The 17,258-nt window shown below is 52.0% G+C and overlaps 2 protein-coding genes across 5 annotated transcripts; one reads left to right on the top strand and one right to left on the bottom strand.

Moving 5' to 3' along the window:
• Positions 1–1,569: 1,569 nt before the first annotated feature.
• On the bottom strand, positions 1,570–9,385 carry TTC31 (tetratricopeptide repeat domain 31). Of its 3 annotated transcripts, none has more exons than XM_059188121.1 (13): positions 9,255–9,385; positions 8,829–8,917; positions 5,974–6,076; positions 5,626–5,849; positions 5,366–5,449; positions 4,832–4,888; positions 4,652–4,732; positions 4,344–4,538; positions 4,078–4,129; positions 3,900–3,990; positions 3,672–3,813; positions 3,353–3,454; positions 1,570–3,175 (listed from the first exon to the last, which is right to left on the bottom strand). In XM_059188121.1, the coding sequence occupies exons 1-13, from the start codon at positions 9,271–9,273 to the stop codon at positions 2,876–2,878; spliced, it is 1,539 nt and encodes a 512-aa protein (XP_059044104.1). In that variant the 5' UTR covers positions 9,274–9,385; the 3' UTR covers positions 1,570–2,875. The 3 variants fall into 3 exon arrangements, with proteins under 3 accessions (XP_059044104.1, XP_059044102.1, XP_059044103.1); XM_059188119.1 differs by lacking the exon at positions 9,255–9,385 and adding an exon at positions 9,081–9,236; XM_059188120.1 differs by lacking the exon at positions 9,255–9,385 and adding an exon at positions 9,081–9,236 and having other exon boundaries at positions 1,570–3,172.
• Positions 9,386–9,399: 14 nt separating this feature from the next.
• Positions 9,400–16,309, top strand: CCDC142 (coiled-coil domain containing 142). Of its 2 annotated transcripts, XM_059188117.1 has the most exons (9): positions 9,400–10,468; positions 10,785–10,871; positions 10,949–11,098; positions 11,233–11,363; positions 11,439–11,552; positions 15,072–15,186; positions 15,397–15,574; positions 15,701–15,900; positions 16,053–16,309. In XM_059188117.1, exons 1-9 carry the CDS (start codon positions 9,400–9,402, stop codon positions 16,307–16,309), a joined length of 2,301 nt encoding a protein of 766 aa, XP_059044100.1. The 2 variants fall into 2 exon arrangements, with proteins under 2 accessions (XP_059044100.1, XP_059044101.1); XM_059188118.1 differs by lacking the exon at positions 10,785–10,871.
• The last annotated feature ends 949 nt before the right edge of the window (positions 16,310–17,258 follow it).

Here is a 17,258-nt window from a genome sequence, read left to right as displayed (position 1 = left end):
TGTAACTGCGACTGGGCCTAACTGAAAGAAGAAAATGGTTTACGAAGAAAGCAGAGGAGAAAGGGCCAAAGGTAGGAATTTAGGCCTTGTACTGTAGCTTGATCCTGGTCGGTGGAGATTTTAGAGGAGAGGTTGACCAGTGTTGGAGCCAGCTCATCTGCCTGCAAGTGTAGGGGAGACCAGGGACTGGCAGGGGCCTGAGGAAGGAGTAGATCTCTGGCCACTGTGGAAGGTAAGAGCTGAGGGGATTCAGGGCCAGACTTGGGGAATGGAGGAGGCTGTAAGGAAAGAGGAGTCTGTGTGATTATCCCAGTGACCAAAGATTGAATCCATCACTGACCACCTCACAAACCTGGGCGACTGGAAGGAAAAACGGCATCATGGACAGAACTAATGACTACTAGTGTAGAGCTAAGAATTTGTCAGCCATTATGTGTGAAAAGTATTCTTTACATCTGTGTTGCCCTTTCAATACACATAGACAACACACACACACACACACACACACACACACACACACACACACATACACTCCCTGATTCTGGTCCAGGGCCCCTCCTTATTCCCTTCATCTGCTTCCTAAGGGCTGCCTCTCTTGAACCTTTAGAGTGACTGACTCATTCGTGTTTGTCCAAGACTTTCCCAGCTTCAGTACAGGAAGTCCCACACTCCAGGAAATCCCTGTCCCAGGAAAACTGGGATGATTGGTCACTGTGCTTCTACACCCTAGGGACTCAGAACTCTGGCCGCTGGGTTGGAACCCTATCAGTTAGCAGTGTAAGTGTGGGACAAAATGGGGACAAGGTGTCAGAAGTCCTGTGGCTCTTGGAGAAGATTCAAGTCTAGGATAGGTCAAGGGATACTGGGGAGGGAAATATTTGTTTGAGAGGCTTGAAAAGCAAAGAGCCAGCTCAGCTTCAAAGCAAAGATACCACACAGTGGTGATGGGTGCCCATTCTTTGGGGAATCCTAGTGGAGTCCCCAAAGCAGAGAAGTAGCTCCCTGCTGCCTAGAACAAGATGGCCACACGAACAGGCCTTTTATGGAGTCATCATAATGTAATCACCCCTCAAACAAACACAACCACATCTCCCCAACTAGGCATGAGCAAAGAGCTTCCAGAGCAAATAATTCTTGTTAGGAAGGTATGATTTAGTCAAGTTAATTGGCTCTGAGCTGTAATCTCCCTCCACTTGAGGCCTCCTAAATTCCTCTCCATAATCCATATCTCCCATAATCAATCCTCGGATGTCAAAACTCAAGCCTCGCCCACCGAAGTGGTCTCCAGATGGTGTATCCTCTGCCAGGTCCTAGAATAAGTGGGTGGGCATTACATCGCCCAGAGGGCTTAATAAAACGCAACTTGCTGCGCCCTGCTGTTGTCCTTTCTGATTGAGAAGCTCTAGGGTGGGGCCTGAGAACACATTTGCAGCAAGTTCCCAGTTTGCTGCTGGTCCAGGGCCTGCACTTGGAGGACCACAGTCCCAGAGCTCTGTATTTTGTGAAATAAGCAACAATTCACTCATAATCCCCTTTCCACTGTGGGAGAATCATGAGTATGTAGGACCATTGCAGATAAAAACCAATTTATTTAGCACCCATTGTGTACCAGGCACTTGGTAGGTATTTTCTTACACTTTTGACTTTCAGTTCTCACAACTGCCCTGTGAAGTAGGGATTGACCCCATTTTTCAGAGGAGGGATCTAAGGCACAGACCTGAAGACCTGCCCAAGGTGACCCAGCTCATGCTGGCAGACTTCATTCTGCTATACAGTATTGAAAGAGCATGCTCTCTAAACAAAAATAATCTGGGAAAGCCCTATATAAAGAAGGTTTTTCAACATCCCCTATACAGCAATGAATGGTGTTGAGCAAGACCACAGGGGGGCAAGAATCATTTCTCCTGATGAATGGTTCCTCCAGGCAAGGCATTCTGGGAGGCCTGAGTCCCCTGCAGATCCACATTTCAGTGAGCTGAGTCTCCCAGGAAGGGATAGGGAGGAAGCAGCCAGGGGCAGCTGTCAGGATCTTCGAGGAGAAACCATAAGATTATGATTCTTACACAGGAAGCAGGGAATGACAGCCTTCTTTGGGGGCAATGACCCTTGGTCAAAATACTGAGTAAACTTGACACGGGGAAGTGCTCATTCATTACAACACCTAGTGCTGGAGTGGAGAAAGCACGGCCACAGGAGCAGCAGCCGGGGTGCCTGCTGGGGTCCCATGAGCAGGAGAGCCAGCATGGGTGGGTGGGCTGTGGAGATGTGTGTACCCTGCCAGCTCCAGGCAGGACCTGGTAAGGGATTTTCCAAATGTAAACCCCGGTGAACCTTCTGGCAGTTGAAGAAGGTGAGGCCCCTGGGCAAAGGAGAGGTCTGAATGTGCACCTAGTGACAGGAAACAAGGCATGAGGGGCTGGGGCTAGAAGGAACAAGGTGAGGCCGGGCTCAGGAAGATGTGCGCATCTGCCACGATGCAGGGTGGGACTCAGGCCTCAGGCATCCCCTGAACCTGCTCTTGAGCACAGATCTCTGGCTGGTGCATGAGGTGCCCAGAGCCAAAAATCAGAGCAGGCCCCAGATGCTCCCTTCTGGGTCTGATATAGTCTGAAAACCTGAACTTCTGTACAGTTCCCTCCTTAGCCTTGGTGGATTTTATTTTTCTCTACTGCTCCCAGAGGAAGCCATCTGCTTCAGAATCAAAGAAAGGTTGTTTCAGTGGACATGGGGTTCCTTTCTGTCATCAGGTCTCTTTGGCAACAGGAACAGCCACCAGCGGTATCTTTAATTATGGCTTTAGACTACAAGATCTCAAGATATGCAGGGAACTAGGGGAGGCACACATGGCCTTGTCCTATGAGGGACAAGTCCTCCATCATCTGGCCTGAGGTAGATGCTGGGGCCGAAGTCCCAGGATACCAGAGCCCTTTGAGGTGTCCCCGAGATGGAGAGAATGGGGTCTCCTACTCTGAGTCTGGGGAAGAGTCGAGTTACAGTGGCTCAGGTGACTCGGGGGATAATGCAGCGGTGGAGACAGAAGGCCAGCGGCTCTTGGAGCAGTGCTTGGAGGACGAATGACAGACAGGAGGCTTGAGGTGCCAGGCCCAGCCTGGGAAAATGGCTGTGGGAACCCAGTTGACAGAAGTGGCTCCCGGATTCCTCCTCGCTGATTCTGCTGAGAAGGGAGAGAGAGGGGCACCTGTTCCTCCTTTCCAGCAGCACAGCCCATGCCCCTCCTCCCACCCATCCCTGCCATCACTATCCTGAGGAAAGGAGCAGCACTCGCTGTGGAAATCCCAGCCAGCTCTCCGGCTGCCCGCTCTGGGCCCGCCAGTGGGCCGGGTTCCCTTACCAGAGCAAGGTGCAGAAGGCAAGAGTGGAGCTCCCGGGCGGCATCGGGCTGGGAGCCGCCTCTCAGAGTTTCCTGGAACACAGCAGCTGCCTCTTCAAAACGCTTTTGTCCCAGAGCAATTAGAAAGAGGAAAGTTTAGGTATCAAGCAGGGGAAGGAAATTAAAACTGTCCCCTTCCTCAAACTTGCCTCGGCTCCTAGGACCACTGACACTGTGACACTGTGGTACCAGGAGCTTTGCTAGAAAATGTCATTAGAGACCCAATCCCTACCCCATGCCACCCAAATTCCATCCACACTTCCAGTCTCAGATCCCTTACCTGCAGTCCCATCAGGGCCTTGCCCAGGCGGAAAAGGCCCCGGGGCCAGCCCGGTCGCAGGGTGAGGGCCACCTGAGCATCGGCCAGGGCCCGCATGGGCTGACCCAGCCGCTCATGGCAGAAAGAGCGGTTTCCAAATAACCTGGTAAAGACAAAGTGACCAAAAGTCTAGATCCTTAACACTGCCTCACCCTGACCTCCCAGCACAGCGGCCAAGCCCCCACTCACCGATAATCCCGGGGGTTGAGCTTCAAAGCCTGGGTAAAGAGAACCACAGCCTTGTGGTAGAAGCCATTTTGGGCAAAGCTGGTACCCAGTGCTGGGGAGGAGAGAAGGTGGGAGGGTTCAGATGGGGCTATCCCGGGGAGGGTGAGGTGAGGAAGGAGAGAGAAAGAGAGAATCTCACTTGCCAGCTCCTGGCTCTGCTGTAAGGCAACTGCCAGCAGTCCTGGAGATGCCTAGGGATGGGGAGCAAAGTCAAGCAGGATTCAGGCCTCAGCGCCCCCAAATCCTTCTCCTTTGTTCAAACAATGACTATTGCCAACTTCCCAACTTCTGTAATTCTTATGACACTTCTGCAAGATGGGATCAGCCCTACCTTCCCTGTCAGTGATGGAGCCTGACCCACATCTCTTAATCCTAGAGCCAGAGAACTTCTACTGGTCACCTCACCTCTGCCTTAGGACTCTGCCTGGGGCTCTCTTCTATTGGAGAGCTCGCTTCCTCCTGGCCCATCTTCTCTTGGGGGCTCCGGCTTTTGCCTCGAGGCTCCTGGCTCAGTCCCTTCTCTCTGCGGGCACTGGGAGGCCAATCCCCAACTTTGCGTAAAGCCAGAGACACGAAAGTGCTAGATAGATCCAATGAGTCCTGTGAGCAGAAAGGAAAGTTAGGAGGGAGTGGGGATAAAATATGTCCTGGAGTAGGGAGAGAGGGAGGCGGGGTGGGGGGGCCCGAGATCAAGAAAGGAAGGAGACTCTCACCTCTTCCTCACCACACTGTCCCTGAGGAGGGTTCCCCGGGCTGGATGGGGGGCTCCCATCCCCATTTGGGGTGGCCATGACCTGGAGGGAAGGCAGATGGGGATCACTTGAGCTGTCTGCCCTCTGAGCTCCCACCCTCCTGGCACCTAGAGTTCTTCATACCTGCTTGGAGACACTCACCTTGGGCTCCCCACCCTCCTGCTCCAAGCGCTCCTGTCGCTTGCGATCCTTTTGACGCTGCAATAATAATGATGCTCACGCTGATTATTTATTTTGAACACTACACGTAAATACACACACACACACAATCTGTACCTTGAAGCCAATTCTTTACATGTACAGTAGAGACTACAGGTCGTGTACCAGGTTAAGAGCTTTGCACACACTATCTCATTTGATCCCTGCAACTCCACGAGGTAGGTTTTGTTGTTATCCTTGTGTTACAGGTGAAAAAGCAGACAGGAGACTCACCAGGCAGAGGTCTCCCAGTAAGAACGAGGCAGAATTCAGCCCAGGCGGCACAGTGTGACTCCAGAACCATCACACCATAGGGCTTCTATGAGGCCCTCCCCTCCAGGCTCTGAGCCCACTGGGCCCCCTCTCACAAGAGGATCCATTATGGGCTACCCCAAGTTCTTTCCTGTCCTCACAATGTGTCCCCCTTTCCCTCTCCCCAGTCCCTCTGGGTTCCCACTCCTCCTGCCCTCCAGCCACCTTCTTCTTGAGTCGTTTCTTCTCTGCTCTCTGTTTCATGCGCTCCTCTTCAGCCACTAGCTCCTCAGCCAGGTGGTTGGCTTCCTAGGGAAGAAAAGGCAGGTGACCGGAAAAGAGAGAGAGGGAGAACGAAAAAAAACAAAGGGAGGCCAGCAGGATGGAAGGACCTCGAAAGGTCCAGATTAGGGGTCAGATGGATGAGGGCACATGGCAGTTAGAAGAGCACTGGGCGAGGGGAGGCCCCTTGCTGACAGTCTCACCTCTTCTGTCAGCAGGAGCTTCTGGGGCATGGCCACCTGAAGTAGGCTGTCTGAGCCACCAGGGGAAGGGGCAGAGGGGCTAGGAGGGCAGGGCTCAGACCCTTGAGGAGGATATAGGAAGGACTTTCGGAGACCACAGTAGGTGCCCAGTCCCTTGACCCCCTTGGCCATGTCACTCTGTCTAGGCGTTTTCCCCTCATCGCAGAAATGGTCCAGGAGGTAATCTGTCCGGAGGGACAGGGAGAAGGGAAAGAAAAAGGTACATGAGAGAGAGGAAGATCTGAGGGTTCCTCAGCCCTCCCCAGGGTACCAGCCTCGATCCCTGGGCTTGGCCCCTGCACGCCCCACCATGGTGCCAGAGCTGTAGCCGCCCAGTGCTCCCGTCCACATGGATCCGGTGCAGGCCCTGGGGATCACTCGCCACAAGTCGTTGAAGAAAATCCGCTATGTCCTGGGAGGGGGAGGAGAGGGGAGGCTGGTGTTGGGGGGAGCTCTAGGAGAGAACGGCTGGCTGGCCTCTCCCCTGCACGTCGTCTGTTTCCCCCCAAAACCAAGCTCTCAGAAGTTACTTCCCTACTCAGGAACTTCCAGTAATCCCCCGCTGCCAGGGCCATAGGCAGGATTGAGTCTAGCTCCTCACACTGGGATTTGGAGCCTTCCAGAAAGCCCAGGCTGACCCTCCTAATCTTCCTCCATAATTTCCTCCTGCTTGGCTGCTGTCGTCCCTCTGTTCTCAGGTTTCTTCTAGTGTTGGGATTGTCCCTCCAACTGTCCCTAAATCCCTCCTGGCTCTAAGCTTCTCACCACACCTGTCTTACTTTCAAGATTCAGTTCAAATTCCATCTTCCCTCAAACCTCTTCATCTCCAGTGATCTCTGCTCTCACTCAACCAAGCTGTACTCACATAGTCTGTGTTATACAATTTAGAACCTTATTATTTACTGCTTTTTATTGCACTTTCAATTGGCAAGAAGCATGGAACCGGAAAGAACACTTTGCTGCCTGTATCTTAGTTCTGGCTTTGCCATACTGCCTGGAGATGGACTCTGGACAAGTCATCTAACCTCTCTGAACCTTGGCTTCATCATTCACAATATGAGATAAGACTCTTCAAGGCTTCTCCCGTTACATTCTGTGGTTCTTACAAGATTCCTCGTTTAGTGTCAGCTCTGGAGGAGGACAGGAGCCATCTTGTCCTTCTGGGGCCATTCAGGTGTAAACAGAGCACACCCCTGACTAGATGGTGGCCCACTGACTAGGAAACTTAGAAGCCACATGAAACACCAGAGTGCTAAACGAATGCATAGCAAGGATTCAGATCAGGGAGGTATGGTCAACTTTCTAAATAGTCTCAGAGGTAGGTTATCCTTCAGGAGATAGTTCTGACTCAACAGCATCTTCACTGACACTGCTGTGGGCTTTCATCAAGTCTTATTCTCAAATTCAATTTCCTGCTGGGTTTAATTCAATTTCCTAACTGGCCCAGTCTAGCCATCTCTAAAAACAAACCAAAAAAAAGGGATGATCTTGACCTTCTACCTCTCCCCAAGGCACAGTCTGTGCTATGGTCTTAATTCACCATGTGGCTGACCACGATCTGGCTCCCCAGTCCTCCATGAATCATCTTCTCTCCTCTGGTCCCACCTCTAGCTACAGTGGTCAGTGGTCTGTGAAGGTCCTACAACACACCAAGTGTGTTCCCATCTCAGGGCTTATGTGCTTGTTACTTCCTCTCCCTGCAATGTTCTTTCCCCAGTGAATGGCTCACCCCTTCAGATCCCTGCCTGCTAAACCTTTCCCAGGAGGCCCTTTCTGACTACACTCTTTAAAAAGAGAAACTCAACTTCATTCCAGCACTCCCTACTCTTCTTAGTTTTCCTTGTATTTTTCATATCTGGCATACTATATTGTTTATTTGTTGACTGGCTGCTTCCACTAGATGCTTCTAATTCACTGACTAAAAGGATTTTTGTGTTTGGTTTACTGCTGTCTTCCCAGTGCCCCAAACTGGTACATTGGTGGCGCTCAGTAAGTGTGGTGAGTGAGCAAAGGCAGAGTGATTGGTGAGGAGACTATTCTATTAGAGATGCAGCCAGGAGCTGGCTCTGAAGAACCCTGTGTGACCCAGGGAGTTTGGACTTTGTCTTGTTAGGGATGGGAGTGGACCTCATCTGGGGAGTGAAGCACTCAAGTCAAACACTCAAGTGAAACAGCACTGGGGTGGGGTGGGGGGTGGGGAGGACATGATTCTAGGGGTGGGATGTTTAGTTGGCAGACCCCTATGACAGAAAGAATGAATTCTTAAGCTAAGGCAGGGGCAGCAGAAGCAGGAATGGAAATGATGGGCTATAGTTAAGAGACATTTCCAGGGGCACCTAGGTGGCTCAATCAGTTAAGCATCTGCCTTAGGCTCAGGTCATGATCCCGGGGTCCTGGAATGGAGTCCTACATGGGGCTCCCTGCCCAGCGGGGAGCCTGCTTCTCCCTCTGCCTCTCTCTCTGTCTCTCACGAGTAAATAAATAAAATTTTTTATAAAAAGAGAGAGACATTTCCAAAGTGGATTTTAGTGACTGGCTAAATGTGTGAGGTAAAGGAAAGGGAGGATTATATACAATGATTCCCAGATTTCTGCATTAAGTAACTGGATGTCCGTTTGTGTTACTAGCCAAAACTAAGGTTAGAGGAAAAGCAATCAACTTGCAAAGTAGATGAATTAACTAACGGAATTGCTGAATTTTAGGTTTTGGAGATACCCAGGAAGCAGCTGGAAATACAGCTTCTTAAGTGCTCCCAAATCTGATCCTGTCCCCTCCTCAATAACCCTGTAACCTACTTGAGGACATCCAAGCATTTCAAGCCACTTGCTGCCTCCTCCCCCCCTTCATTTCTTGCAGTTCCAACCAAACCACTCAAGTCTCACTTCAGTGAAGTTTTCTAAACTTTTCCTTGCCTTGGTGTCTTTGCTCACACTCTTCCCTCTATTCATATTATCTTACCCTAAGGAACTCCCATCCACTCCCCAATTCTCAGCCCAGACCCTCGTCCGCCCAATCCTGCCCACTTTCACCACCCTCCATTTGCCACGCGCTCCTCCAAGCACGAGCCCCAGGCTACGCCTCTACCGAGCCCTCCGAGCCCAGTGTGGCTGGAGAGAGGCGTGACCAAGAGAAACGGGACGAGGGGGAGCTAGGAGTCCTTTTACCTCGGCGCCGTAGTCTTCGGGACCGAATTCCTGGCAGAGTTTGGGGACAGCAGCGACCTCCAGCGGGCAGCCAGGCTGCAGAGGGCAGTCTATAGTAAAAGAAGGCGGTGGCGCGTCAAGGGACTTGGCAAGGATGGGCCGGAGCCTTTCGCCCACCCCGTAAAGCACAAGACCCTACTGAAAACAGGTAAACCCAAGTGGGGCTGTCCCTCCCCTCCTGGACCTCTTTGTCGTCTTGTCACACCTGCTTACCTAGCTTTATCCGCCCCACTGCCTTCGGAATCGGCGCCATCTCCCATCAACAGTAACCCGAAAGTGAAAGACCGCCTGGTATTTGATACCGCCGGGAGGGTGGGGGGAAATAGGGGGGGCGGAGTAGCACAGGGTAGACCGCCATCTTTATTAGGGGCAGAAGCCTCCGCTTACGGAGCGCGAGAGAGTCCATGACGGTCCCGGCGGCTCCAGGGCTAGAGAAGACGGCTCTTGGGACGGGGCGGAGTCCCGGCGGCAGCGGGCGTTGGGCAGTGCGGGGAAGTGGGAATCGTTGGGTTCGTCCCGGACGCGGCGCCCCATGGCCCAGGCATCTCGCTCTGGTGGCCTTCTGCCTCCGCTTCCTACCCTGCCGCCGTTGAGGGCGCAACCCGGAGGCGCCGTGGAGGAGCAGTGGGAGAGAAGGCAGGCGGGGACTCCTGGCGGGGACTTTCGTGGCTGGTCGTGGCTGCCGGTTGCCGGGAGCATCCCCTGCCTAGACCCGCGGCCCGGTAGAGCCCGGGGAGGGCGGCCGTGTTGGGCGGCGCCGGCGGACGCCAGAGAGCACCAGAACGAGGGCGCGGCGGACTGGTGGCGGGAGGCGGCAGCGGGCCGCCCGATCCCTCCTGCGCTGCAGCGTCTTCGGGCAGTGTTGCTGCGGCTGCATCGCGAGCGGGAGCAGCTCCTCCAAGCCCGGGACTGCGCCCGCCACTTACAGGCAGCCGTGCGCCTCCTGAGGATCATGAGTGCAAGCGCGCCGGGCCCCGACCCCGGCCCCTGGCCTCAGCTGTGCCGCGACCTGCTACTGCACCCCTCCCGAAGAGCTGTGCTGCAAATCGGCCTACGGGAGACTCCCGTACCGTTACTCCTGGCGCGCCCTATCGGACTGGCGGCCCAGCGCCTGGATGCTGCCATCGAGATGCAGCTTCGGGCTCTGGGTCGGGAGGCGGCCAGCCCCGGCTTGTCTTCCCAACTTGCCGACGTGCTGCTGGCGCTTCCCGCCTACCACCAGCTGCAGGAAAAAGCCTTGAGCCATGTCCCTGGGGCAGCGCGCCCTTTCCCGCCGGCCCGTGTGCTCCGCCTCCTGACAGGGGAACGGGGTTGCCAGGTGGCGGGTCAGCTAGGTGAGGCGCTCAAGGGAGCGGGCTTGCGGGATCAACTCCGCAGTCGGTGCCAAGAAGAGCGGGAGCTGCTGCCGGGGCTGCTGGGGCTGCTGGGGGGTGTGGCAGATTCAGCCACCAGTGGACTGGGGCTTGAAGGGGCTGGAGCCCTGTGGAGCCGGTACTGGACCCTGCTGTGGGCAGCTTGTGCTCAGAGTCTGGACCTAAGTCTAGGACCCTGGAGGGACCGCAGGGCAGCGGCACAACAGCTGAGTCAGGCACTGGGTCAGGGTGAGTGATGGGGCCTGGATGGGCCTTTGGGCAGACCGGGGTCTCTTTCTTCTCCCTAGCCACGTCACTCCCCTGCCAAGCGGACTGCAGAAACAGACCCTTTAGAATGAACACTACTTCCCCCACCCTTTACTCCTACCTCTCTAACCCCCTCCTGACCCGACAGGCTCTAGCATCTGGGTTTCAAGGCCAGTTTTCCTTTCTACTCAAGTCTTGAGTCTTGGTGGCAGCCTCCCCTCTTCCCCGGTCCTTGAGTGGGTGGTGGTTCTGGAAAAGAGAGGCCTCTTTTCAGGCTCCAGACCCTTTCTCCCACTAGCATCCCTGCCTCAGGAGTGTGAGAAGGAGTTGGCTTCTTTGTGTCGCAACCTATTTCATCAGTCTCTTACCTGGAGCTGGGACCAAGGTGAGAAGAAAGGGGCATTGGGAGTGAAACAGCCCCAGATTACTCCTTCCTCATCAAACCTTATCCCTCATCTTCAGGCTTCTGCCAGGCCTTGGGATCTGCTGGTGAAGATCACAGCAGCCTTGCAGCATCCTCTCATACCACCGAACTTTTGCAACAGCTCTTCCCTCCTCTCTTGGATGCCCTTCGAGAACTCAGGTCAGGGCTGCTCCTCTGTCAGCCTCCAGGTGAGACAAGGTGCTGAGTATGGAGCAACAGAACAGTTGAAGATGTCCCCGTTATTCCTTTACTCTGTTCTGAAGCCTGCTTCCTCCCAGAGGGGTTCTGCGACCCCTCAGATACTCCATCCTCCTCTCCCCAGGTCCCGCACCACTTGCTCTGGGGCTCTGTACCCTGCAGACCACCTTGGTCTGGTTTCTGGGCAAAACTCAGCAGCATCTGGCAGCGTGGGCCCCAGGTTCCTTCCTGGTCCTGATCCAGAAGAACTTACCTGTGAGTAGCTAGCAAGTGGGAAGGGGAGCAGCCTGGACTGGGCTCAAATCTCACTTCCTGTTTCTGGATCCAAAGCCTCTATTGCATGAGGCAGCAGCTCTGTCTAGACTGGCAGCAGAGGAAAGTTTGGGCCTGGAAGTGGAGCAGCAACTGGGCCTGGAGATCCAGAAGCTAACTTCACAGTTCCAGGTGAGAAGAGCAGGGGCCCTGGCAGTGGCAGTTGAAAAGTCAGTTCTATGCCCAGTTTGGGGGGTGGGGTGATGGTGATAGTCACGGAACATTCCAGTGATTTGGAATCTCCTTGGAGTCTCTGCTGATTTTATTTTTTCTTGCTCTGTTCATTTTTGTTCTCTTTTCTTAGCTTGTTATGGAAAACTTCAAACATCTACAAAATTAGAGAGAAGAGTATAATGGACCCCCATATTCCTACCACTGAGGCTTTAACAATTATCAGCTTGTGGTCAATTTTGTTTCATCTATAGGTCAGGCTCTCATTTTGTGATGTTAACAGCCACTGAAGATCACTGCCTAGATCCATTATTTCATTAGGGGGTACAAAGTGGTGATATTCCAATTCTATCATATCTTTATTTATTAGTACTTACTCCTATAAAAAAATTTGCCCTCATTAGTTACTTGGTTACTTTGAAGTATATTTTGTAAAGAAAAAGCAAGATAAATAATTGAATCTTTCCTTTTACCTACTAGCTTTTTTTTTTTGACAGAGAGATCACAAGCAGGCAGAGCAGCGGGGGGGCGGTGGGGGGGCAGGGAAGCAGACTCCCCACTGAGCAGAGAGCCCGATGTGGGGCTCAATCCCAGAACCCTGAGATCATGACCTAAGCTGAAGGCAGAGGCTCAACCCACTGAGCCACCCACCAGGTGCCCCTACCTACTAGCTTTCAAAAAAAAAAAAAAAAAAAAAGCTTTTATTTATTTGAGAGAGAGAGAGAGCACGTACGGTTAGGGTTAGGGTTAGGGGAAAAGGGAGAGGGACAAATAGACTCCCTGCTGAGCCCAAGGAGTGGGGGGGCTGGATCCAAGGACCTAGGATCATGACTTGAGCCAGCCCCTTACTGGCTGGCTTTGAGAGGATGTTTCTCCTCTTTACTACGTTTATCATTTACATTTTTAAACTAACAATAGTGCCTTTTATTTTATTTTTAAAATTTTTATTTTTTTTTTATTTTTATTTTTTATTTTTATTTTTTTTTTAAAGACTTTATTTATTTATTTGACAGAGAGAAATCACAAGTAGATGGAGAGGCAGGCAAAGAGAGAGAGAGGGAAGCAGGCTCTCTGCTGAGCAGGGAGCCCGATGTGGGACTCGATCCCAGGACTCTGAGATCATGACCTGAGCCGAAGGCAGCGGCTTAACCCACTGAGCCACCCAGGCGCCCATATTTTTAAAATTTTTAAATAAACATATAATGTATTTTTATCCCCAGGGGTATAGGTCTGTGAATTGCCAGGTTTATACACTTCACAGCACTCACCATAGTACATACCCTCCCCAATGTCCATAACCTCATCCCCCTCTCCTGACCCCCTTCCCCCCAGCAACCCTCAGTTTGTTTTGTGATATTAAGAGTCACTTATGGTTTGTCTCCCTCCCGATCCCATCTTGTTTCATTTATTCTTTTCCTCCCCCCCAAACCCCCCACGTTCATTTACATTTTTATTAAAGTAATACATGTCCATAGTTTAAAAATGAAGTAGGATATTATTTTAGAAGTCTTCTAATGAAAAAAAGCACTTTAATTGCCCCCAACCCACTTCTGATTCCTGTTCCACAGTGATAAGCTTCATCCATTCTTGCCTGTCTTCTAAGATTTTATTTTCTTCTAAACTTATGAATAATATTATATTTTTATTTTAATATTTCCCCAGTTTGCACAGTATCTGCTCTTACTATGGAAGATGTTTCAGTTTTTTTGTTTTCTCTTCCTGCCTCAGATTCTCCTGTGCCCTGAATAGGGAGGGGCAAGGCTATAGAGTCCAGGCTTTGTCCCTCTGCTCCTTTTTTCTCCGCATCTCTGCTTACTCACAGCACCTTGGTGCTATGCACTGCGTAGTTTAGTCCTAATCTATGATCTGCACCTGCCTGTTCCACCTCAGTTTATTGCTGTCTCCTTCAACTCAACATAATCCAAAGCAGGTTCCTCATGAGGGCGTTGCCCAGTGATGGCCATGGGAATCCCCTAAGGCAGGCAGGCCATGGCAGGCATGTCATTACAGAAGCTCTCTACAGGGTTTGTGGCTCAAGGTGGTGGCTACGCAGCCTCAGAAGAGTGACAGAGGTTACTGGAGATGGGAAGTTCATAGTTCCTTGAGGGAGTAATGGGGAGATGACTGACCAAAGCAGAAACTCCCTGTGTGCATGCCTGTGTGCACACACACGCACATACACACACACTTTTGTCCAAGGTTGGGTGGGGGACTGTGGAGGAGAAAGCAGGTTGGCATAAAATTGTGGAGGGCACTGAACACCAGCCTGCAGAATTTGGGCTTTGCCTCATGAGAGATGGAAAGCCACGGGAGGAGCAGGAGGGCAACAGTGGAGACCGTGATAGAGTCTCATCCAGCTGTAAAGGTCAGGTTGGGAGGTAAGGAAACCTAAGAAAAGAGTCCAGCTCTTGCTAGTTGTAAGAACAGGGCAGGAACAATGTGCTTACCATGGGAACTAACCACTGTGGGAAGGACTCTGCATGCCTTGTTCCTCTAGGAACATCCCAGACACAAAGACTCTTTCATAATGTGACCTTGTGTTTCCTCAGAGTATTGAGTGCAGGAAGATTCCTAACAGATGTCAGTTGACAAAAGGGTAATTTCCTTGGCATAAATAAGGAGTCGGGGTTTTCAGAAAAGAGGAAAAACTGGATTTAGGATAGGCTGCTGTCAGGATATATACCAGGAGCCACATGGGCTCCACTTCCCCCTGTCTGGCCCCCAAACCCCTTCTTCTCTTCAGGCTAACAGGCATCCAGTCATCTTGTCTTTACAGAGCTGCTACCACATTACCCATTTCTTGGGGTTCCTCTCCAAAATAGGCTGAAGAGACCCCTCTTTTTTGCTCTCCCATTCCAAAAAGATAACCTATCAAAGAACAGAAACCAAACCAGCACATGGGCCTTTTCTTGCTTTATAGGTTACACTACTCTGGGAAAATGGAAGTAGGGTGTAAAGAATATTCAGTGTTAAGGACATTCCAAAGGTTCCTGAATCTCAGAAAGTTCAAGTTGTTGCTTCTGGTCTGCATATAATTCCTGCCTTCCTTTCACAGTTGATGGAAGACCATACAATTCCCTTTCTTCAGCCTCTGCCTGTCTGTAGGTCATGCAGACCCCTCTCTCTAGCATTTGCTTTGCAACATTCATAGTGGTGAGGGTGTGTCCCTGTTTTTTTCCTCTTGATGTTCCTATAAAGTGAAATTAACCTGGAGGACTTCTAGACGCTGAATCAAGCTGAGGAAAGCAGAGTAATCCTATGGCAATTGTTTGTAATCTTTTCTGGGTCCCGGCCTTTAGGAAGACCCATAAAAGTTAGGGTATCTCTTGTCAGAATGGCCCAAGCCTGTAGAATTACACATACAGTTCTGTTCTGGGGCTTTATGGAAGCCAGTTTAAACACCTCAGATTTAGAAAAGCATCATAACTGGGCAAGTCCCTAACAAGTAAACCCCTTTTGTTTTTTTCCATATGTCCACAGCTCCTGCCTGAGGAGTCACTAAGTCTCTTTTTTCAAGAATGTCATAAACAAGCCACACAGGGCTTCGAAATCTACATGCCACGGGGTCGGTACTGGCGGAATCGTCTCTCTCCGGGTAACTCCTCTTCCCAGCATCCCCTTCCACAGTTCCCAAGCGGTAATAGTCTTCTGAACCCTCCAAATACTAGATCTACTGCTCTGTCTCCATCCTTGTCCTTGCCTTCTGTGCCCCTGCAAATCTTATCGTCTTCTCCCAAACACTCTGTTAGGGGCTGAACGGATCTCCATAGCCTCATATCCTGGCCTTTCTCTTCTCTCACTCCAGAACTCCCCAGCATTCCTAGTGAGTATGCTGGGTTGGTGGTTCGCACTGTCCTGGAGCCTGTGTTGCAAGGATTGCAGGGATTGCCACCTCAAGCGCAGGCCCCTGCCCTTGGCCAGGCACTGACAGCCATCCTGGGAGCCTGGCTTGACCACATCCTGGCGCACGGGATCCGGTTCAGGTGGGGAGAAAAGGAGGCAATGGCAGAGGGCTGAATGGAACTGGCAAAGGGGAGGGGTAAGTGGGGCAGAGCAGTTGCAGAGGCAGTAGAGGCCCATGGCCACATTGTACCCTGGCTTTCACTCAGCCTGCAGGGGGCGCTGCAGCTTAGACAAGACTTTGGAGTGGTCCGCCAGTTGTTGGAGGAGGAACAGTGGGGCCTGTCCCCGGAACTTCGCCAGACTCTGCTCACGCTCAGCATCTTCCAGAGGTTGGATGGTGCCCTGCTGTGTCTATTCCAGCAGCCCCTGCCTAAGTCTGAGGTCCAGAGGAGGCCTCCCTGTTGTTGTGAGTCACTCTTCCCTAATAGGCTCTTTGCCCTGCCCCTTGCTACTTTATGTGCCCTACCTCCCATCCTCCTTAGTTACCTCGTGTGGTTGTCAATAGTTGTCAAACCCCTCCTCCTGCCCACTGCCTGTTTTCCACTCCTGCCTTCCCAGGTACATGCAATGAAGTCCAGTCCATCGAACTGCCCAGCAGCAGCCTTAACAGCCTAGAAAGCTTGGAGCCCCCTCTTCGGCCTGGAGCACCCCCAGCCCAGACAGCTCAGCTACTAAGCACACTGTGGGGAGGGGGACCTAGCCCAGAGGCTTACCTGGTGGGAAATCAGCAGGCCTGGCTGGCCCTGAGGCAGCACCAGCGCCCGCGTTGGCACTTGTCTTTTCTTTCCTGCTTGGGGATCAGTCCTGAATCCTAAGGAGCCTAGCACCAGGAGCCACAAAGTCAGAGCTCCCCAACTCTGGCTGGAAAAGCCCAAATATTTAGAACTGCATATTAAAAAAGCCTACATTTGAGAGCTTAGAAGAAAGGCTGCCTGAGAACCACAAGCTACACAGAACCTGGACTTAAAGTGAAGCATGTGTGATCACTCCAATGCCTGCAACCCAGAGTAAAGGGCCAAATCACAGCATTTGTGGGAGGCTCGGGCCTAGTACCCCAACAGTGAAGACCTCTCAGGACTCGCACTGGGAGAAGGGCCATAGCATTGGATCCCAGAGGAAAGGGAAAAAGAAGTACAAAGGAGAGAGACCAGGATGCCACTTCCTTTTAAGTTCTAGGAGCCAAACTAAACACAAAGTTAGTTCATCAGGAACCACAGAGGTGGAACAGGCATTTCTACACTTAGATCAGTCCCAGGAGTTGTATCACCCTCAAGTCCCCGTCTCGTAACTATTTTCAGTCATTTAAGAATACTGAGCTAAAGGACCTTCACGTTTAAATCGCCGTTACTCAGAGTTCAACAAGTTTAATCTGAGTAGGGTCCCCCCTCACCCCCCGTAGCTATATAATCTCTACCATGGTAGTGTCCCCACCGAAGGGACCAGCGCTTAAGATGGTGTTAACCTAGATCTGGCACAGCAGCGTACGGAAGGGGTAAAGGCTGCAGGAGACGGACGTGTTCCCGGAGCCAGGCGCAGGGGCTTCTGCACTATTTATTGTCGTCACCGTGGTACAAGAGGTCTATTGATAGGTATTTACTGACCGCTTACTTCAGGGCCCTCCATACTCTATATGGAACCACCTCCCTCCCTACCGGCCTTGCTCCTCCTCTCCGGCTGGGTAGCCCCGGTCGGCGGCGGGGGCGCGCAAACACTACGGAGGGTCGGAGAGCCGCACCCCGCAGCCGCAGGGGGCAGGAAGGGGAG

Source organism: Mustela lutreola, chromosome 9 (genome assembly GCF_030435805.1).
Source record: "Mustela lutreola isolate mMusLut2 chromosome 9, mMusLut2.pri, whole genome shotgun sequence".
NCBI lineage: Eukaryota > Metazoa > Chordata > Mammalia > Carnivora > Mustelidae > Mustela > Mustela lutreola.
This window is presented reverse-complemented; position numbering and strand designations above follow the sequence as displayed.